The sequence below is a fragment of the Gymnoscopelus braueri genome (assembly GCF_963280865.1).
Source record: "Gymnoscopelus braueri genome assembly, chromosome: 7".
Taxonomy (NCBI): domain Eukaryota; kingdom Metazoa; phylum Chordata; class Actinopteri; order Myctophiformes; family Myctophidae; genus Gymnoscopelus; species Gymnoscopelus braueri.
The window spans coordinates 30,785,672-30,809,654 of record NC_137608.1 but is presented as its reverse complement, the minus strand read 5'-3'; the positions used below and the strand labels follow the sequence as shown (position 1 = coordinate 30,809,654).

The 23,983-nt window shown below is 44.7% G+C and overlaps 1 protein-coding gene across 1 annotated transcript in view; it reads left to right on the top strand.

The window, feature by feature from the left end:
* The window catches only part of gas2l1 (growth arrest-specific 2 like 1), a 30,894-nt gene extending 7,782 nt beyond the window's left edge, over nt 1-23,112 (top strand). The window contains exons 2-5 of the mRNA XM_080434117.1: nt 7,485-7,592; nt 13,628-13,724; nt 15,133-15,436; nt 17,874-23,112. Coding sequence (XP_080290243.1) covers nt 7,485-7,592; nt 13,628-13,724; nt 15,133-15,436; nt 17,874-19,938 — 2,574 coding nt within the window. The 3' untranslated portion in view covers nt 19,939-23,112. The remainder of the gene's footprint in view (nt 1-7,484; nt 7,593-13,627; nt 13,725-15,132; nt 15,437-17,873) is intronic.
* The last annotated feature ends 871 nt before the right edge of the window (nt 23,113-23,983 follow it).

Sequence of the window (23,983 nt, the reverse complement as noted above, 5' to 3'; positions counted from 1 at the left end):
TATTGCAGTCTCTTATGGATGGCATTGGTTTTCAGTGTTGTCCCCCAGCAGGCTGTCTATCATGTGGCCCAAAGATAAGCATCGATTTTAAGGGATAGGCTTTCCTCAGTAACAGTTGAAACCTGCCCTTGAGCTGCGTAGCTATTTCATAATGGCAGAACACAGAGCTTTGTATTGTCTATGAGCTGGCTTTGTAAAGGCTTTTGTAAAGGTCGCACTTCCAAGGCCATAAAGGAATGGTGTGAAACAATCGCCGTATTCTTCCTTTCATTTCAATGCATATGTACTACCATTATTTATGTCCATTCTATCAAAGCATTAACATGAAGACTTCACCCTGAGGCCTTTGTCCTAATGGGGAATTCAGCCCTGTTCTTCTGACCAGTCTCTGCAGGCCTAGCCTGTTGGTTTAGTCTACAGTACTTGTACCTACACTCTTCAATTCAGGATCCAGACCCTGCAGCACTCTCTGCTTGCCAGACACTCAATGTAATTATAACAGCTTCTGATCACAATTTTCCTAAAACCCTCTAGTCATATGGGTATTTCATCCATTTTTCCATGATATTGCACAGTCGGTCTTCTGTGCTATGAGGTCAGTGGTTTGATAGGAGAGCAGCAGGAGAGCAGGCTATGTAATAAAACCCCACTCACCATGGGTGCACAGGCTCTGGGAATCCTTAGTTGTGGTTAGTGAAGTAATACCCCCCGAAGATTCAAAAATGCCCCCGCCCCCACAACCCTTGCTTTTTTGCTTCCCAGATTCTTTCCTTATCTGATGTTAAGGATGTTGTGTCTTGGAAATATTCCAGACACATTGCAGATAAACTGAGCAGACTGAAACAAGTATCTTGTTCTGTGCTATTTCATGTAACTCACCTGTGTACTGCAGTTGGTGTTGGTCAGATAATCCCCTCATTGTCTATTTTTCCATGAGGATTTATTTTTCTCAGGCCTATCCCAGAGATCTCTTAATACATGAAAAATAAAACCATGTATTGAGATGTCGTAATGTTCATTTGTATTGTTGAAGTTTTGCAATGACTACTACAGTATGTATGCTTGATTACTAGGACAGTTATCATCATACCATTCCTACAACAAACAAGTTACAGCAAGCTAGCAATGTCTATGTTTTAAGAGTTAACTTACAGGTGAAGCTGGGGTCACACACTCCAAATGCTGCAGCCTTGTTATGTGTTCATGTGGGTGCCCACATACTGTCGCAACAATAATATATTTGAATGAACCTTGAGCAAGTTGACACACAAAGTTGACATATTAGTATGCAGTATACATTCATACACATATACAGTATACACAGATGAATGTGCTTTTTAAAATGATTTCAAGCATTATATACGGTAATACTCAACTCAACTCAAACTTTATTTATATAGCACATTTACAACGACCAAGGTCGAACTAAAGTGCTGAACAAGAACAAGTTAAAAACAAGCAAACAGAGCAGAAGAAAAACTAATTAGAACAAAAGAAAATAATGAAAAGAAACAAACAAGTTAAAAACAGCATATCGGCCCGGCCGGTGGACCAGGTCGTCACGCCCATGTCACTATGACTCAGCCATAACCATATAAGGAGTTCCCAATACAGCTACGCCCAAATATGTAGTCAGTTGTCTAACCGCAATGTGTCTTGTGGCATCAGGCGCAAACAAATCAGTCAGCTCCATATATGGGGACAAAACGGGGCATGCCTATAATATGGGCACATACTGATGACATCAGCGATCTCCATATATGAGCATAAAATGGACAAGGACTGACAGATACAGAGATCTCCATATATGGGCATAGGATCGGCGGTGCGACGTAGGTGTGAGGGTGAGGGCCAACTCAAGACGCGAGGGCCGCTATGCGGCCCGAACCTCTAACTTTTTAAATGTCTGTCTGTCTGTCACTCACGGGGGTAACTCGGCAAGTGTCCAACCAAACCGTCTCAAACCTGGCGTGTTTGTCTCATAAGACCCGGAGGTGTAACCCGTCGAATGGCAATTTGATCGGACGAACGGTTACGAATATCTATCTGTCTGACCGCGGGTCTGAGGAGGACACATCGATTCTGTAGAGCAGTGGTTCTCAACCTGTGGGTCGGGACCCCCAGGGGGGTCCCCACATGTGATACCAACCGCCATTTCAATCAGAAACACTCACATCAAAGTAGATTTAACTATTTATTGCAACAAATGGAATACAGTTAAGTTTGGCGTTAAATCCCCCGCTCTTGGAGATATTCCCTGAATTTTGTCGAAGCAGCATGCTAAAGCAAAATCAGGGAATGCTAAGCAAAACCCCCATAGGGACACAATATCAAACAATAAGCAATACATTGACATATTAAATTGAATTAGCAGATATAAATGATAATCATAGGTATTTGAGCCTATGCCAGACTCTAATCAAAAGGTGGAGGCTGGGGTGGAGGAGGCAGCAAGCAGAAATGGTCAGGCAGCAAGACCAGCAGAGACCTAGTGAATACAAAGCCGTATTTAAAGGGTCTACACCATGAAAATCACTTTTTTCTTGTTTTTTTGTATTTTTTGGGGTCCCCAGTGTCTCTTGTACCCCAAAAAATGTTTTTTTTTTAAATTCAGTCATTCCTTCTCATTTCATGGATTTCCAGAATGGGCGTGTCTGAACAGGCGATCTCAGAATGGAAATGTTTATGATGTCACAAACATTATTGATGGCAAACCCAATGTTAAATGAAAAGTGCCCGAATCGCTCCGAAACTTTTTCTACCCCCCCTAAGTGGGGGTCTACGAACAAATACTTCGGGCTCGGATTTTGGCTCCGCCCCCTGGAAGTGGGTGAAACAGGCACCTCAAACACTTGGTGGAATTGTTCAAAAATGTTCAAAGTGTTTTTTTTTCGATTTTGTATTTTTCTTAGATGCTTCTTTTTATGCAGAATTTTTCCATTTTTTTCCTTTTTTTAAATATTATTTTGTATTAACAGACAGAATTGCTCAGTAGCCCCCCCCTGCCCAAGAGGACGTTTTGGTATTGCAGCTGAAAGCGCTGTATAAGCCAGAGACAATTGACTTGGGATGAGTATATCTGAGTGATGATTTAGGCTCAAACCTTTTGAAAAAGGTTTGAGGGACATACACCATATGATATTAAATATCAATTTTTTTTTTAAATTCATGGTGTAGCTCCTTTAAAGGAACCTCTTTGCTAATGCTTGAGCTGTGATTGGAGTATGAATGTGTGACGTAATGACCAGCAGCGCTGTGAATGGGGAATAGAAAGCTGATGTTCACATCGGCTGACTGTCCGGCTTGAACTAACGCTATGCTTTATCAAAACCCTATTAAGAAATAGAAACAGAAATGATGAGAACTGGGGTCAAAGGTGAAGGAAGCAAATTAAAGTAGCAGCAGGAGGCAAAATGCAATGTGTGTGGAGCTGACAACGAGTATATCAGATAACAGATAACAACGGGTGGGGCATGTAATCCCGCTATGCCTCGTTCCCGGCATGCATGGCCCCGAGTTGGCCTAATTAATTTAAATAAACAAAGCCTTACATTATTAGAACATCCATGCATGTTTCCACAGTGTCCAAAATCACAATGCCCACTTCGTTCTAGAATTTGAACTAGAGTTGAATAACCTGGACTGAGAGTTTTTGAATATGATGAAAGATGGAAGCATTCGTCAATATGGAGTTTCTTAAATTCTCAAAGTTTGGCTGGTGTTGTCTTATATAGGCTAGACACTTATTTGCAAATATATAAAGGAGTTGCGTCCCAGTAATTTATATTTATTTTGTGTCTGTGTAAATGAGGCAAATGTGCCTTCAATGTACTGTATCTCCTTCTATTATGTATATGCTTTGCTTATCTAGAGTTATTATTAAAAGTATTATCTAGCACCAATGGTGCAAAAGTAAGGTTTCCAGCAATAGGTAAAGCTAAAGATATTTTTGGCAGCTTAAATGTGATTTGATTTGTTTCCAAATTCATAGGCTACCATGAATCAGCACATTACAATTACATGCGTTTTTTTCAATGGTGTAAGAACCCCAGTTTGAGAAAGCTGAACATCCAGTAAAGCAGAGATTATGTTCTGGTAATGTAAAATAAAGCTGCACAGTGCACACTCTTAACTAGTCAGTGATGTTTAACATTGCAAACCAGTATACTCCAACAAAAGGAGGCTGAACATCTTTCTCTCTCCCACTCCCATTTCCTCTGTGCATCCCTTGGGTTTGGGACAACCCTCATTTTTGGCCTTATCTCTACCCTCAAATATCTGTAGGTCCGGAAGGAAGGGAAAGAAGAGATTATGATTACCCCCAAGTTCTGTTGACTCACACTATCACATGCATGGCAGATATAATGTATCAGAACAAAAACAAACAAAAGAAAAGATATATGTTCTGTAAATGTACGCTGACCCAACAGTTAAAGGTTATATCCCAGCACTCTCTCATTGTTTGAAATGATCAAAGGCAATGCACTTCATCATCTGCATGGCATTGTGCACACACAGTGATCTTCTGATAGTCACAGTAGATTAAGAGTATAGGGGTTTGCTCACTGTGCTGTGGATTGAGTTGCAGTTCGTTCTTCTCTTACTCTCTCAAACATCTGCAGCGCTTGGTGAAAAAACGTCCCCCATGTGACCAGCATACATCCATAATTCATCCTTCAGTTTTTCGCAGTGTTCCAATTCCACTTCCGCATGTTTACTGCGTGACCTTACTTTTCTCCACCCCCTTGACGGTTACAATTCTGTTTATTCTTTCACTAGTGTGTTTGCATGTGTCCCTGCTCTTGATTTATTGAAGACATGGGAGCTAGCCAGCTACACGGTTTTCACACAGAGATAGCAGGTAGTTCCACAAAGTCAATACGTAAAAGGTTGTGTTATTATTATGTTATCACAGACATTCTATAAGGTTTATCTTTCCGTGCTGCACTGCTCTGCCACGAGACACACTGTACATGACTCTAACTCCTGGCTGGAAGAACACGTATGATCTCAGCTAAAAGGTTTTTGGGGAGGTATTTTTAAAGAGAGGACTGAAAGGTTCTACTAAAGAAAGAATAAAAAAAGAAAAAGAAAGAAAACCAAATGTACTGGTAAAAGGGAAGGGTGAGGATGTGTGTGTCTGTTGCCATGGGGATCTTTCCATTAACTCACCGGCTGGGGTTTTTCCCAAGCAGGGCTCAGTCCACCTACAGACACTAAGACAGAGGAGACTTGAGGAGAAAGAGAGACAAATGTCAGTGAGACAAAGACAACTAAGACCAGTAGAGGTCTAGTGAGAGACTTTGTAGGCCTAACTGGTAATTCATGGGCTAAAGAGATGTAGAGGGGCAGATAGAGATGAAAAGACAGGTGGCAGAACAGGATAGAAACTTGAATCGCGGCAGGCAAGGAAGGGAGACCAGAGAGGCAGGTGAGATGTGGAGGCTTAGCCCTCCTCTTTAATTAGCACGGGACATAAAGGGTGCTATTTCAGGAAAATGACAAGCTGCCTCCTTAATCTTCTGACTATGCCATAATCTGGAAAATGTGCCGTTTTATGACCGGCAACACCCCGAACATCCTCAACCCCACGTGTACACTCACAACATTTTGTTTTTGCAAACTTTTGGGGACGTTGCTTGGATTTACATTAATTCCATATACTCTTACCCTAACGTTATCTATAACCAATCGAACCCTAACCTTAACGTTAACAGATACATGCCTAAAGTAATTGTCTATCCTTAACTGTTACCCTAACTTTAAGAAACTGTAGTAAAAATCGAATTGGGAACACATCCGTCCACAAATAAACTGTTTTGATGTCCATAATTTGTCCCAAAATGTGGCCTATATCAGGAACACACATGCACGTAAACAAACACACACACACACACACACACACCCACACACACACCCACACACACACACACACACACCCACACACACACACACACACACACACACACACACACACACACACACACACACACACACACACACACACACACACACACACACACACACACACACACACACACACACACACACACACACCAAGAAAAACATTAGCACCGGCTCTTTCATAATACTGTGTATACGTGTATCCGTGAATACCATTATACCATTAGTTACAATATAATGTACGTGTGCTCTTGTGTTCCCCTGCATGTGTTTGACACAGTTCACTTTTCTTACTTTCCTCTCTGTCCACTTTGTATTGACTCTCTTTCTCCTCTTTTGCTCGTGGTCTCTCTTGGTCGACAAGTGTGCACACGCCTTTTGTCTGAGAGCGATGCCAAGAAAAACATAAAAGTTGTCCAATCCCGCGAGAGAGGTGGGGCTTATATGACGTAACACAGGCGTCTCTCTCCCCACCCTGCAGCTCTGTCTGCCTTCAAGTGCCTAATAAGCGCACCACCCCCCCCCCCCCCACCACCACCAGAGTGGAGCACCAAACTCTGCCTCTCTCAATTCAAAACCCATCTGGGCACCACAGGCCGGCTGATGTCACCGCCCAGTCTCAGTTTTGAACTCTCTCCCCTCAACTTACAGTATCACCACCACCAGAAGCAATGTCACTTCTACACTGTGAAAATCCTACATGTTAGTTTAGTTTAACTGTGTAGGCCACACTACTCTCTCTCTGTCTCTGTTTCTCTCTCTGTTTCTCTTTCAGTTTTCTCTCTCTATTTCTCTCTCTCTCACACCCACACACAGAAACATATAGCATTCACGAGCATGTCCACATATGCGCCGTGAGTTTAATTGGTCCTCCTGCGTTTATGACACATTGCGGTGCAGATAGTGACCTCAGTGTTCCAGGCTGATGAGGCAATGCTTTCTGTATGGGACGGGAAGGAGAGGTGGGGCACTCTAAACACAGTAGCTACTTGGAGCTCTGCAGGAAGATGAGTCATGACACGCACGCGCACACACACACACACACACACACACACACACACACACACACACACACACACACACACACACACACCACACCACACCACACCACACCACACCACACACACACACACACACACACACACACACACACACACACACACACACACACACACACACACACACACACACACACACACACACACACACACACACACACACACACACACACACACACAAAGCTGCTTATCTCACTACATGAAAAGCAGTCATAGTGTCACTGATACTTAAGACTCAGGAGAGGGTGTTCTCTCACAGTTAAAGGTATCATAGGGTGTTGAACAGAAGAGCAGGCAAGGGTTTACACATTCGGCGGTGGATGTTTCTGTGTTGACACTACTGTCTGACTTATACTTTGTTGCATGCCGGTGTGGTGGCAAAAATAGTAGATCTACAAGCTCACATCCATGTGAGCTTGTACAGATATGTTTGGTGTGCGATCCAATCGTGAATATGGGATGTCAGAATGTTGAGATGTTTCACTGTTCGAGGTTTTAAATCTGTTGTTTTGCTCTCCTCAGGTGCGGGAAATTCTTGGCCACTGTTCCTGTCCAGCACAATTTCCCATGACCAAGGTGTCGGAGGGGAAGTACAAAGTTGGAGATTCCAGTGCCCTCATCTTCATAAGGGTATGACCTGGATATCAGGGATATGAAAGCAATAATTTGTCAATGCTTTTCCATAAAATGTGCATGTTAGGGGCATCCGGGTGGCGTAGGGCAGTGGCTCCCAAACTTGGGGTCGGGACCCCCAGGGGGGTCCCAACATTATTTTGGGGGTCCCCAGATGATTAGCTTAATGTGCAAAATTGTTTTCTCTCTCAACTGTAAACAAACCAACATACAGTATAAGTGTATACAGGGTATCTGCACATTTCTAAAGTGACAATTTAAGGACTTTTAAGACCTTATTAACTCTTTCAGTGCCAAGAGTATTTTCATAAAGTACTCCCCCAGTGCCAGCAATTTGCGTTTTTTTTTTAAATTTTGTAATTTTTCATTCAAATAAATGATCTGATTGGGTTTTTAAACCCATAATACAGTTCTACCAGTAGAGAGCAACAAATCGACACATTGCTGACCTCGCTGGCTCACTCGCCCCCTCCCAAACAGGCTCACGTCATATCCGGTCATAACCGGATGTTGACATTTTTGACAATCGTTGATCGGGCTAAATTACGATGCGATACACGACTACGATGACTGATCGTCACCCAGACCAAAGAGAGTAGACGTGGACCTCTCCGTTCGCTTTTTATACCGTGTGAAAAACCGTGACTTTCCCTATTCTGGCCGAAAATGACCGCGGGAAAAAAATTAGAACCGGAAACGGAATCTGCGTCATGAAACCGGAACCCAATGAGTCTGAAGGAGTCAGGAAGCGAAAGTGATCATGAAAAATAAACAGAATAGCGCGACCACAGTCAAAAGTAAAAACTCGGGATTTCTCGTGCTGGCACGGAGGGTACTCGGGAAAAACTCGGGATATCTCGGGGCGTGGCACTGAGAGAGTTAATACCAAATTGGCCAACTTGTCCAAATAATTCGTAAGAAAGAGGCAAACATTGTGTTTATCTGTGGAACTGAGTCAAACTAAATGTAATACCTACAATCCCAAGTACTTGTCAGGGTGGGGGGTCCCCAGTTCAAATATGATTCTTTTGGGGGGTCGCAGCCTGAAAGGTTTGGGAACCCTTGGCGTAGGGGTAAAGTTCCTGCCCCCCCCCACCGTGGAGAGTGGAGACTGATGTTTGAATCCTCCAGGGTGCATCGGGCTTGGCTAGGCGCTCCAATGAACACACTTGTTTGTGTTAGCGGCCCGGGTGGGAAGCTGGGTGTCCACGTCTCGTGTATCGGAGGAGACACACGGTTGTCTTCTACACCTTCAGCAATGACAGGGATTTGGGGGAATTCGGAATTAGTCTAATGATTGGGAGAAAATTAAAAAGATTGGATAAAAATATATATATTTTTGTGTGATCATGATGTGTTTATATGAGGGCTGACTACAGCTTATAGGCTGGAGTAACCGAAGTCCTGACGTCACTCCCACTACCCCTGGGTCACAGGCTCAGCGTTATTTTTTGTATAGGGGAATTCTTAGCCTGGTAACCCCCCCCCCCCCTGGAAATGCATTTCATGAATGAAAATGAAATGTAATTCGGCGACAGGGTGGTTTACCAGTTTAGGGATTTCACATAGGGATGTGAAATCTTAGATTGCGTCATATAAAAACTGTGTTCCAAAAATAAACAAACCACCCTGGCGATTTTGACAGGTATTTGAGTATATATATATATATATATATATATACTGTATATATACTAGAGGTTCGGGCTGCTACATGGCCCGCTACGCGGCCCTCACATCTAGAGTTCAGGCCGCTACACGGCCAACAGGACTGTGATTTCACAGTATCACAAAGTGAGCATGGCATGGTGTTGGCATATACTGATAGCATTGCATGTTGATGTAGAAATAGACACATCACTCAGCTGGTTGATTGCATTAAAGTCTATGTGAACTGTATGCATAGCTAGGCTTTGTGATCTCTCTCTCTCTCTCTCTCCTGCTAGTGTTTACAGTCTCCTGGCATATCCCCTGATCACAGTTATGGCATTTGGTTCTGTACGGACTCCCAGCGAGACATAAATAGAGCTTTGGGTCATTTCCTGACTTGGTCCTTATCTTCTTTGCAGCCTGTTTGTACTAGACCGTTTGTCTCAGACTCAACCCTAAGAGTTGCCACTACCTGTTCTGGCCTCTCCAGCCCGGGCAGGAAGGCTTGTTGATACTGCGTATTGGTTCTGTCTTATTTACCGTTCACACCCTTCACATACCGCCACTGGTTTAATGGACTCAATGCTGTCATTCTAAAGGGCCTGCTTTTATAAGCTAGGCCTATGTTCTGTCTGACTGGCTATAATGTCAATATTACCTTGTTCTTGGTACAGTAGCTGCTCATCACCGCGGAGATTGTGGGTTTGAATCCACTGTGGTGCATCCGGCTTTGTCGAGTGTCTATACGAACACAATTGGTCCGTGTTCAGGGGAGGAAAGCTGGGCGGGGTGGGTGATATCACTGCACGTAATTCTACGGGCTGGGGCGGCACCTGTCAGCAGGCAGTGTTGGGCGGGAGGAGTAGGGCAAAGGTTCTACGTCCTCCTGGTGGGGACTCCTCACTGGCAGGTGAGTCAGTAGGAACGGCAGTGAAAACACACAATCAATTAGCATAACGACTAAATTGTTATTACCTATGATGTACTGGAGTTGTACTGATGTTCTGTAACAGGGAGATTAGTGGCATGGAGAATAGTCTGAAGCAAACCAGACAGTTAAAAGATGAGTTGAGGTGTGAGGTAGGTGTTGCAATTAAGCAGCATGTTAGGTGTTGCAGGTGTGACAGGTGAATGGCAGGAGTGGCAGCAGCTCAGGAGCTAGAGTGGCTATTTAGGAGTCAGAAGGTTCCCGACTCGATTCCTGTTCCTCCTGGCTGCATGCCGAAGTGTCCTTGAGCAAGGCATTGATACCCTAACTGTGGGGTCACACTTGTCCCGATGAGCAGGTGGGTGCCTTGCATAGTTGCCTATAGTTGCCTTCACCATCAGTGTGTGAATGTGTACAGCATTGTACCGGATGAATAAATGGGTTTACACTGTAACACGCACTTGGGTGTCCGGAAGACTGGAAAAGTGCCATGTAAATGCAGTCCATTTATCATTTTTTTGTATGTATTTACCAGGGACAGTGCACATTAATCAACATGTCAGTTTTCACATTCATGTAAATGAGTTTGCCAAAAGCTAGTTTTCATCTGTAGTCCCTGAACAGGCTGTTAAAAAGAACCAAAAACAGACACCAATACAGTACAAGACAAGTAAACATAGTAGGCTACAGGAGACACACCAATTACAGTAAAATATGAGAAATGACACCAGTGACAAATAGAGCTGATAATTACCCATGATTAGAAATCTGGTTTGCTTTAAGCCATCTCTTAAGGTTGAATTTGAAGGTCCAATAAGTTTGTGGTCTCTCTTACTTCGGTAGGGAGACTATTGCAGTGAATTACATTTACAGTTTGTGAAATATTGAGGTTAGGGTTAGGATTAGGCATTTACAGGTTCTGTTTAGGATTAGGGGTTATGGTTACTTAGAGGGTTAGGGATAGGAATTTTGAAGTTAAGATTATGACGGGCCAGTAGGTTAAGTAAATTGCTTGACATCCCCATTCCCAACAAAGACAGTATGACAGGTGTGTGTGTGTGTGTGTGTGTGTGTGTGTGTGTGTGTGTGTGTGTGTGTGTGTGTGTGTGTGAGTGAGTGTGAGTGTGTGAGTGTGTGAGTATGTGAGTGAGTGCGTGAGTGCGTGAGTGCGTGCGTGCGTGCGTGCGTGCGTGCGTGTATGTATGTCAGACTGTCTGTGTGTGTATCTGTGAGTGTTAGGTTTGTCAGATTAGGCCCTGCCCACTATCTCCACCCTCTCTTCATTTCTCACTGAGGATGACAGTGATTATGCTGCATATACCCCAGCAGCCTTTGGTGCAGCCCACATGTTTTCCTTATTCATCTGTAGGGTGGAAGCCAGCTTGCTGGTAGCCACCATCAAATCAAACAGTCCCCTATTTCGGCAGCCAAAGCTCTGACAAGGAAGTAGAGGAGGGGATGGAGGCTAGAGAGGAAGCAAGGAGAAAAGATTGTATAAATCCATGTGGCGTCAAATAAGAAGTCCCTGTCCCCAGGGAGGTCTTCCCCTACATGACAGAGGTGACTTGAATTGTGAGGCACAGCGGCCGCAATGAATCATGAACCGCAAGCGTAGCATTTATAAAGCATGAGCATATAGTGAGATGCTGGCTCAACCTGCCTCCACTGTGACTACAAGTATAGTCCCTGTTTCCTGTTGCCATAGAAACAGAGACTGGGTCTCCACACCAGTTGTGAAGATTGGGATACCCCTTCATTGTTTGGTAAATCAGACAACTGAGCCATGGAGGAGTCATGGCTGAGCCATGGAGGAGCTCTCAGCCTTATCACACTCTTATCACATTCTTTCCACATTGATGTAATTTTATTTCCACATTGATGTAATTTTATCCTACAATTAATGTAACATTCCCAGAGAATGCCACTTCTGCCCCGGAGGGTTTTTAGGCATTCTCCTTCTCTCTCCACAAACAAAATGGTAAATGGTGCATTTATATAGCGCTTTTATCCAAAGCGCTTTACATAGATTGTGCATTACATTCACCCATTCACACAACGACGGCGGAGGAAACCATGCAAGGCACCAACCTGCTCATCGGGAGAAATTAGGGGTTCAGCATCCGGCCGCTCTACCGACCACTCTAACCCTGAGCCACTGCCGCCCCTACATACAAACAAACTCCTTATATTTCCTACTTGTAAACTAGCTTTTGTCATGATGACGTACACATAATGGAGCGTAAGCAGCAGTGCATATCTTCAGGATAGAGTCATGTGTACAAATAGTTCCATTATCTACACTCTGAGTTACAGACCCATAAGTGTCCATTTGGTTCCTAACTATCATTCATTTAGGTGAGGACCCCTGGAACCCCCTCAAAGACCCGTGGAGGTTCCCAAACCGAATGTTGAGAACCAGTGGTGTAGCACGTGAAGTACAGTACAGCTCTCCCTCTGATCTGCCGCGTCTGTTGCCCTGCTGCCCGTAACTCTTCGCAGCCTAAACCCATGTGACACATGTGCTTGCTGTGCTGTGTGACACAGGCTCCATGCCATCCCACACAGATGTAGAACCACATTACTTTACCTCGCCTGCCCTCAGAAAAGCGGGTGCAACCTTTGAAATGCGTAGCTGGCAGAGACGTGGTCGCACGACCCAACAAAGAGGCTGCATACACAAAGCTGTCACATGAATGTGCTGCTTCAGTGAAGATGGCTTCTTCGTGGAGGGAGAGAGACACTCTGGGCTGATGCTGTGGTTCTGTCTGTGTCTCTGTGTGAGCAGATGAGTACAGGAAGGGGCTCATCTACCGATCGCCTCTTTTCTCTTTAGCTGGTTTGCTAGCTAGCTAGCTAGCCCTGGATAGCCACCTTCTCTGAACTCAAAGCGAAGGAGTCAAGGAAAGGAGGAGAGATGAGTCGTTGCCATGATAATTCTTCCAGTGGCAAAACCAGTCGACACAGAAAGAGAGAGTAGAAAGAACAGTGTTTTTCATGGCACCATGTCTCTCTATTATTCTCCCCTTTGACTTCTAATTGCACGTTGGCATGGCGATGATGAGCAGTGCATAATGGCAGCAGCTGGGAGGGATGTGGGAAGGGTGGGTGTAGGGGAAGGAGCAGCAGGGACACAGGCAGGGGTGCATCTTTGGGACTGTGTTACATAACATTGTGGGCGAGAGAGGGATTGTGGCCCAGTGGCCAACTGCTCAGCATGCTGCCCCACTGGTGGAATTTGCATATCTATTGATTTGATGTGATCTGCCTTCTGTGTGGTATTGCAATTAAAATAAGCTCTGGCTGTAACTCTGTTTTATGGGGGGGACTGAGTACACTCAGTACACTGTAACGGTTTTACAATGTGTTGTGAACTTGTGTGTGTTTCCATCAGTGCTCCCTTCTGTTTATCTGGCTGTGTCTGATTTCTTTTTTTCCCCCTTCTTTTTTCTTCCTTCAGGTTCTCCGTACTCATGTGATGGTGCGGGTGGGCGGAGGCTGGGACACATTAGAACACTATTTGGACAAGCATGACCCCTGCCGCTGCGCTGCCTTTGGTGAGATCACTTCCTGTTCCCTTATGAAACAAAGTCATTGCTTTGTCTTGCAGTTGAACTTTAGAATTCACTTATGATTCAATAGATTTATGACTTAAAACAGCTGATTTACATGTGACACACTTATTACGTATTTAGGCTGTGAATTATTCAGCAGCTTGAACTTTATTGTGTTGTTTTTGAATAACCCATGTGGGTTTGCTGTTCCCATAAAGCAAAGTCATTTCTCCCCTATTCCTCACTGCTATCTCATTCAAGGTCAAGTAAGTGTTCTAGATACACAAAAACCAATTAGCCATAAATGTTGTCTTAACAGGACAATAGTCATCAATGTTAATATTTATCCTTACTTAGAGGGGCAGCACAAGTAGTAGGACACTTTCCTTCAATCAACATAGAAGACGTGAGAGTCCAAGGTGACATCAAGGGTCTCCCTTTACCCGATGTCTTGCTGGTACTAGCTGGGGAGCTTCGGCCAGGACACTACGAATTTCCACACAAGCCCTCGTCTTCTCTGCAGCCGAATACTGTGCCCCAACCTGGTGAAGGAGCCCACATGTCAAGAAGGTTGATGCTGCCTTCAACAACGCTCTCCGGATTATAACCGGCCTCCTGAAGCCCACCCCTGTGTCCCACCTGCCTGTCCTTGTGGGAATCGCCCCGGCCGGCCTCCGGCGAGAGGCTGCTACCATCAACCTGGCAAGGAAAGCCCAGATACATGACTGGCATATCCTGCATGACATTACAATAACAACAGCGCCGCCACCCATACGACAAGGCGACGCAAGAGATGTTCCGTTCTGTCTCTAAGGACTTGTGTACAATCATACGGCTGGCAGCATCCTGGAAGCAGGAGTGGGAGTCAGCCTGGCCCTCACATATCCACCGCTACATCAGTGACTCGGGAGATGGCATCATAAGAGAAGATCTAACACGCCGGCAATGGACTCTGCTGAACTGCCTTTGTACTGGGGTAGGGCCTGGCAGACAGCGCATGTGGCGAGCCTGAGCAGACCGCAGAACACATAATCACTACCTGTCCCCTGTACAGACCATCCTCTTCCAAGTGGGACCAGAGACAAGGGTGTGGCTACAAAACACTGCGTTGGACATTTGACGATGATGACCCCCCCCCCCCGGTGTAAATAAAGGGGTGATCAGTATTCATCTGAGTACATATATGGGTTGATTTTCCTATCTCAATGAAGTAGCAACCTAATATAGGCGGCTCTCCACTGGCGCCGTCTATGAGCCTAGCGATATCGATATGGTCCTCAGCTGTGGTTTATTTCTGGCTTCCTGTTGATGACTATTATGTCCTGTTAGGCCACGGGTGTTTTCACAGGCTGTCTCTGGATGTGCTGCACATGTCTGTCCTAAAATTTTCCTTGCCATTTGTCTCCCCCAGCCCACCGCTACCACCAGGCCAAGGCCAGCGGTCACAGCCAGGGTGGCCACAGTAAGTCCTCTAGTGCACACTCATCCCGCTCCACCAGCCCCGGGCCGCATTGGCGCAACGAAGGCATAGCCCCCTACAAGCCTCCGTCCGACAGGCGCACTCTGGAGCCTCCTCCCTCGGCCCTGTGCGCTCCGTCCTCCGGCACGAGGCCCGGTCGGTCTCACCACCCCTCCGAGCCGGACTCCTGCGCTGCACGCGCCCTGCTCCCACGGCCGCCAAGAGATCGCTCAGAACCCAGACACTTTCCTCTCAGGTGTGTGTGGGTGTGGGTGTGTGTGTGTGTGTGTGTGTGTGTGTGTGTGTGTGTGTGTGTGTGTGTGTGTGTGTGTGTGTGTGTGTGTGTGTGTGTGTGTGTGTGTGTGTGTGTGTGTGTGTGTGTGTGTGTGTGTGTGTGTGTGTGTGTGTGTGTGTGCATTCACGTGCGTACTTATAATCAATTTCTATTTTACACACATAAACAAGCAGACAGACCTACACACACACACACACACACACACACACACACACACACACACATAAATGCACATGTACTGTATACACACAGTGAACATACCCAAGCCAAGAAGGGAAGCTACAGATTAGACCAGAACAGATTTATCTAATCTCAGGTGACATTGCCCTGATACATAAGCCCAACCCACACAATCATCCTCCTGTGCCCCCTAGTGGCCTCTCCACCCACCTCTCTTCTTTCCCCTCTTTTCTCTCCCCTTTCTGTTTTTATTCAGTTAATTAAACTAATGACTGTGTCAGAACTTGGCTGGGATCCAGCAGCAGAGCTGTTGATCAAGCCCTTGTCTGCCCTCTCTCAAAGGAACACAGTTCATTGGATTGAAACAGCATGGAGTCAAGAGGAGAGGAAAAACACGGTTTGAACCGATGTGTCTCTGAAGTGGCGTGATAGTCAGAGTGTTGGCATGTTAAAGCCTATAAAGTTTCTCACTGTGGATTGTTAATAGTGTGAGATCTGCCCAGTTCCCTCATAAGGCTAACGTTGAGTTAGTCACATACTTTGTACATACGTCAGTGTGGAGGCGCCATTGTTCTACACAATTAGGATTTGAGGGGTGGTTTACTTTGGCTTCTATCCAAAGTGTGGCTCAGTTTCCTTGCTGAGTGACGACTCACAGTGGGCGTCAAGGCAACCTCTCTGAATTATCCCTGTGTGGGTGGGGCATCACCCTCAAATGCACCAGACTAGACAAGGCATAATCTGACATCTATCCCCAGACTCAGACAACTGTCCACAGCTCTGCTAACTAGGGCAGTAGGTCAACAGGTGGACTGTTTGGAGAGACAGTACTCTCTGTCTAATTTGTAAGTTTACAGCCTCTCACCTTGGTACCTAGGTTGGAGTGTTCCTTATTAGGTACCTGGTTTGTCCAAAAGGTTACATGAATTGACACAAAAGCCAGAAAGGTATCAAGTGACTAATGTAAAATGTGACACAGCACTGTAGCTCTGGTCTCCATGAGAATCAAGCGTCTCGGACAGTACTTACTCGCACCAATCAAGCTTCTCACTTAACAGATGAACTGACTGACAGATATATGATAGTGCATGATATGATATGGTTGACACTTCAAGTTAACCAGCGATCTCGCCCATGTTGACGATATTATGGGGAATGGAGAGGTTTTCCTGTCTTCTTCTGACAGACATAAGTAACACACGTTCATCTTTTTCACTTCTTGGAAACTGTTGGTCCGATCGAATTGCCACTCAGCACTGCTCCTTACACCCAACCAGACTAAAGTGGTTGAACCAACTGATATTGCCATCTTTAGACCCCCCCCTGATCTCAATAGTGGGGCTAAATTTTTAAGTTGTAATTAGAGCCAGAATTGGAGGGGGTTATATCATACAGTATATTCACTGAAGAATTAATACATATTTTAAACAACAGCAAAAGCTTCAAAGTGAACTAAAAGAAAGTACCATAATTACAAAATAGGCCATTCTGTCACCAACATCAGTATGGTTCATCCATTGGGGATATTTATACCTCATAGCTTTTGCATATCTTAATCTAATATAAGATTTTTCTGTAAATAGTTGGCCTTTCATCTGTGACAAAACTTTATGTGACATTTATTTCAGTTGAAAATATTACTTTAACTTTTGTTATATTTGTCAAGTGACACATTGCATGACATTGTGTTGCAGATGCATAAACTAGGTTTTACTGTAAGTAAGTGAGGCCTGAGTTAGTTAGTCAGTTGCTCTGAGGGTACCACTGTTTTGTGTCAATGGATTGGTGTGTGGTACTAAGGAGAGAGAGAGAGAGCGCTGTGTGAGGGTTTAGTTTAGAACATCCACTGGACCTATAATCCTGCCCCCACTTGCTCTCATGTTCCCTGTAATCCCCCTGGTTGTCACTGCCTACTCATCCAGGAAGCCCCACACCCTAGGTTGGTCAGACTGCCTGTGCAGAGTAGCAACACATAGAGAGATTCACAATCCCTGAATGTCACAGATTAGAGGTCAACTCATGGACTGAAGGTATATTTACTGTAAACCCGCCATGGCCATACAGAGCAATATGGTGCTGTACTACTTATTGCATCAAGGGACACGTGTCGTGAACTGGTTCTCTCTATTAACATATGTCAAATAAACTAATGACGACACAGCTTTGTATTATACATACTTTAAAGTTTAAGCACATTAATTTCCTTTCTGTGTTGCAGGAATAAGGAGTCAATGTTGCCAATGACACGGCGTCTGTCAGGGGATAGTGACTCCTCCACTACCTCCTCAAAGGGAGGAGGAGGAGGAGGGGGGCCACGCTACTCTCTAGGGAACCCCGCACGTCGTCGCTCAGGCGAAGACGTGGTTCTGCTTGTCAACCGAAAGGAAGGGAAGCATATGATTGAGCGTCCTGGAGGAGGAGCTCAGATTCCTGCCCTGCGTCCCCCGCTGCCCCGTGCACGCAGCCACTCTCGGGAGCGTCCCATGCCTGCTCCCATCCTCAAACCCACCCCCCCGCAAGCACCCGCCGATGGAAGCAGGACATCCCGCACAGAAAGGGGCCGCTCTCTCGGAAACGAAGGGCCCAGGAGATTTCCGCGTTCACACAGCCAAGGCAAGCTGCCCAACCGGACTCGGCCCGGCGACGCTAGCCCTGGGGCATCTCCCCGTCAGAGGGACCCCCAGCCCTCAACATCAGACCTTCGAGGAAAACAAGCAGCCCCTGCCACCCCCAGAAATTTTAGTGGCTTCACCAGGAGACAGTCCTCCTCGTGCTCCAACTCACCCATTAAAGGGGTCCAGAGCAACAACAGCAGCCCCAATAAGAAGACCACGGTGACTCCCAGGCCTCCGGCCCCTCGCTCTCCCTCTGTGGGAAAGGGCAGGCTGTTGCCACCAGTCACCTCAGGAGGCCGACGTTCCCCGCACTCCTCGCCTCGCAGCTCTCACCACCACGGCGCCCGCTCCCCTCGGACCTCTCGCTCTACTGGCCGAGGCCATCATAGGGATTGGTCTGGGCTGGAGCGCCAGGAGCCAGATGAACCAGAGGGACTGGGCGTTGGCTTCCAGATGCTGCCCGCTCTGGATCCCCAGAGGGAGCAGGAGCTTTATCGCAGCTTTGAGGCTGAGTTCCTGGCTAACCAGGCCAGAGGAGAACCTAGCAGAGCTCCCTTGCTGTTGCCTGTCTCCGCGCACCCACAGCAGGCGGGTGGAAAGCTCACAGTGCCAACCTCTGCTGATCCCAATGTCACTGACTCTGCCTATTCCTCCTCCAATTCTTCCACCTCCTCCCTGAATGTCGCGGCCAAGATAGGAACTTTGCCTGATCTCAGGGAGTCCAAGAGAATGAACCCTCGCCACTACCCGCTGGAGGACCCTTTGAACTTAATGCACGGACACAACCCAGCAGGACTGCACAATGGTGGACAAGGAGAGTGCTGGGGTGAGCGAGGGGGGGGTCTCAGGAAGCTCCCCGCTATCTCCGGCTCAATGGAGGAGAGGGAGCTCCTGAGTACCTTACCTGGACTAAGAGACACAGAGCCAGCCAAATCCACGAATCAGGCCCCATCCCAGCCTCCTTTCCACTCTAGGAATATGAACGGAGAACATGGAGGTTGCCCTCCCTCTGGGGTGCTAATAGACCAACAGGCTCCGCTTGATTGGGGCTCAGGACCTGAAGGAGATGTTCCTCTGGAAGATCAACAGCCAAACCTACCATATGACTTGAAAGACGGTGATCCCAACGATGACCTTCCTCCTCCGGAGGCCTGCCCCTCACCAGTGGCCCTCCCCCCTTCTGAGGATTGCTCCTTTCAAGACTCCTCTAGTGAAAACTCCTCCATGTGCTTCAGTCTGAGTGAATCGCGTTCTGAGTCCTCCCCCCCGCCTTCACCGCTGGCCAATGGGGACGCTGATGGAGGGGTGGTGCTACGGCCAAAGAGAGGACTGAAGAAGGCTGAGAAGGTACCTTCGTCGATCTACAAGGTCAAACTGAGACCAAGGATTAGACCTCGCACTGACAACCGGCCAGACAACAGCCCCTCGCGTATCCCCACCCCAGTCAGCTATAGAGACCTGCAGGCACACAATCACCTCTCCCCTTGTAACACTCCACCGCTGTCCCCTCAGAGCTCCCGTGCAAATGGCCACACATCCTCTCGCAAGGGCCTGCACCAGGCCTTTGCAGATCTCATCCACCCCCAGACACATTCCTCAACTATGGGCAACAAAGAGTGCTCGTACCCTGGACAGTCAGGCAGCCTGGACTCTGAGGCCTGGATGTAGCACAAAGTGCAACAGAAGAGGGATCTGTTGTTATACGATCAGTTACTACTGTCTAAAAGGACTGGAGACCAGGCTATAGACTGTTCGTATAGCATGTTGCACACCTTTGTTTTTCTTCTATTTTTTTCGGTTTGGCCTCTTCATATCTGTGAGGGAGTTCCATGATATTTTTTTGCACTCAAGCCAAATTATTTATTACCAAAGGAATGGTCCATAGAATTAGTTTTACTTTCATTTTAATGTATGCATGGTGATTGATCATAACATAAGGTGTCTTGTGCAAGACATTTGTGAAAAGCTCATGATTGCTGCCACTGCAGAGAGGGAAAGAAAGAGAGAAAGAAAGAGAGAAAGCATATGCGTTGCCATGTGCCCCACCGCAGGGCATAGTCAAGTGCCAAGGACTAGAATAGATAACCAGTGGACAGTAGAACACTAGTCAGAAGTCAGATGAGTTGGCTCCCTCTTGTGGTTGACCACATCATTTATGCTCGCCATGATAGTCTACTGGTAGGGTGACTGTCATGTCTCACTGTTGCTCAAGGTTAAATGGCTATCTTGATTTACCGCAAATCTGTGCTCAAATACTCAAATACACACTACACAGTACTATAATGTGCAACGTACACTGTGATGTATACCTATCTATATAACCTACCAGATGAAATACACACTACATGTTGCATACTGGATGTGCACACTACCATACATATTGAATTGTGTACTATTGTTGCTGTATGATATCACCTTCTCACAACTATTCAACATAATGCAGATTGACTATGTTTTTAAGCTTTTAATGTTCTTGTTGAATGCAGTAAAAACCTTCACATTTTATTTCTATTTCTAATGCAGTGAGTTAAGACGATTAGGCTATTACTGTGTGTCATTGTCACTGAATGAGCAAAGTTGAGTTCTTCCTTCATCAATACTGTACCCTGGAATTCAACAAAATATTCAGTATTTATGTGCAGAAGACACATTTTCAAAAGGATCGAATACGAATATGTAAATACATATGTGCATAAATGAATGAATACTCACAGAAATGTGTGGGTATTGTGTGTATATAACAGGTATTGAATATATAATGTACATATTCACTGTATTAAGTTTTATGCTGCCTTAGCTATGCAATATTGCTGTTGGAGATGCCTTCAGAGTTCCCTTTGCCTTAAAATATTTTGGTGGACTTGTTTTTGAATGTGTTTTCGTCAGTGTGCTCTATTGAGCAACTAGAATGCCATAATCATCATGATCACTTTCAGAAAATGACAAATGGGTAGATTGAGCGTTAAATTGTGGACATAAGTGGGGAACATTTCCATTTTTGGTTTTAAATAATACTTGATGTACATAAACATGATAAAGATGCATATTATTTATTGCCTCTGAGTCCCTCTTTGGCTATCACATTGACACATACATCTTAAGTCTAATTTATACTTCTATACTATATGATTTAAAGAAATTATATAGTGTCACTTGCTGTAAATAACATTTTCAATAAAAGAAAATGCATTGTGTCAAAAAAGTGTTATTTTTGGCAAGCAACACCATCTTATGGCAAACTATAAATTAGGCTTTAGAAAGCACAGGAATTCTGTCATCCACTCTTACATGACATGGTCTATGGTGACATCTAGTGGACTTGAATTGTGTACAAAGTATTCATGTGTTTTGATACAAGCTGTGAGCCAGATGGTACATAATGTCCTTTCTTTCCATATTACAACATTTTCTCTTTAAATGTACTTACGTTTTCTGGAATGTCATGTTCCCATATGCTGATTGAAGTGGAGCTGGAGGTATTGTTACATTTTTGGGGATGAAGAAAGAGTTTGACTTGGGTGAATGCATGCAAAACAACAGCACTCGGATTATGGGACAAGTAATGACTATGAGGGTTCTCTGATCTTGTGTGGTTATGTCTAACAGGAGGACATTGCAAAATGTCTTCCTGAATTTAGAGGCCTATAGTATTGGTATCCTGCAGAGAGATTATATATTTTCATTTTCATAAATCTACTTTTCATTGATTATCACTGAACAGCGTGGCTCACGTGTGGATCTCAGACTTACTGTGGCCAGCCTATGATGTTAGTCATCTATGTCGCTTGTCTATGACTTATATGACGTACGACTACAAATTTGGGTTGAGGTTTCAGACCGATCTGAGCCCCATTGACTTCCATTATGAAATGAAAGTTAAATATTATTTCAAAAACTTTGTGAAATTCTGAGATTAGGATCAGGACACACCGAGACGTACGGTCCCTCTTATAGACAGCTAGCATCCTGCTGAGCCAAAAAGAAATAAGGTTGTAAAATGATGCTCTGCTTTTCTAAATGCCCGCTGGCATTTTTGATTTGAGGGTGTGGACAGAAAACCTGGCGATGATGATGGTGTTTACAATATGAAAGAGAGTTCACAGTGATTGGAATAGAATGTGTAATTTTCAATGTATAAATCCTATAAGAAAATGTACATGGTGGTGGTAAAGAAGGGAGTGGTGTTGGTGTTATTGATTTATTCATGTATTGAAGACTCAGTCTTCTGTACAGAAAATGAACGGAACTGTGTATGGAAAATTCAAAGGGAAAGAACGTCTCATTGACAATTGAACAGGTACAGTTATGCACTGCCTAGCAATGCTCAAAGATGTCATAATTCGATTGATTGATATTATTATTATTTTTTTTCTTTGTCACTGCCATAAATAAGTTCTATTATAGAGCACTGTCAGGGGCATGCTTACCCAAAGGAGAACATTTTTATTCAACTTGTAGACGAGGACCAGGAGGTGGTGAAAACAATTCTACCAGTTTTAATAACTGTGACTTCATGCACCATTTAATCGGATAATTGATTGTGCAAGGAATAATTACCGTCTCTAAATTCGCTTTGTCCAGCACAGCTTTGTAAATGTCGATTCTTTCTGTCTCGTTATGAGTCAGCCACAATTGAATGTTCATGACCAAAATTAATTCTTTATTTGCTATGTTATCTTCTGTAAAACTTCTGTTAAATGTATGGCTACTTTATATGAGTGCTTGATATTGTGGGAGTTGTATGCATTGAATAGCAATACTGCAATACCAATATTTCACTGTTTTTTGAAGATGAAATGCTGTCAAGTGGTTCTTGTAATAAATATTTTACTCTCAAACTGAGATAGTGACTCAGTTCTGATCCTTTAATGTACTTGTTTTTCTTGTTTTGTTCACTCATACAACCGGGAGATCACTGCGGTCTTTCTGGATTCCAGCTTTTCTGCTGAATACGGCATGAACTTCCTCTTCTACTCTGATGCGGTATCTGAATCAGTGAGCTAAAAGTGCAGGATGGGCTTGGTGTGGCAGTGATTTTATTGTCTAGTCTTAATTTAGGCATACCTCTATTTGCAGCTTTGTAGACATATGGCCTATGTGAAATTAGGCTGTTAATCCTGCAGGCCTAGCCCTAGAATGGCTGATATTCCATATCCATGCAATGGGTGGATGGAATAGCAGTCATTCTATGGCTAGGGCTGGTAATGGTATCTAGCTCCTAAAACTATACCTTCTATATTGAACCGGTTTGGGAAAGTTACTTTTAAACTGTATATTTTTTTGGCAGATAATTGATTAAATAGGCCTACGTGAACATGTAGTCAGGAGCCATTTCATTATGTTCTAATGTTCTAATTTATTCATGCTGGGATTACTCTCCCTCAGTCAGAATTCACATAATAAACTTAATTTGGTAATAGCCACTATTATTTGTTTAGGATACAGCATTGATTCTATAAAGAGCCATTGCATCATCATTTATAACCATACAGCATAGTCATGTGCATTGTATGTAGACCAATGGCTCTCAAAGTGGATTCCATGGACTCTCTAGGTACCTTTAGGGGGGTCTAGTTGACCCTTACAAGTCTGTAACTCTGACAGTATACAAATGGAACCAAATGGACCCTAACGGGTCCATTTGTTTCCATTTGTATACTGTCAGAGTTAAGGGGAGACCTTGAAATGTAAAAGGTTGAGAACCATTGATGTA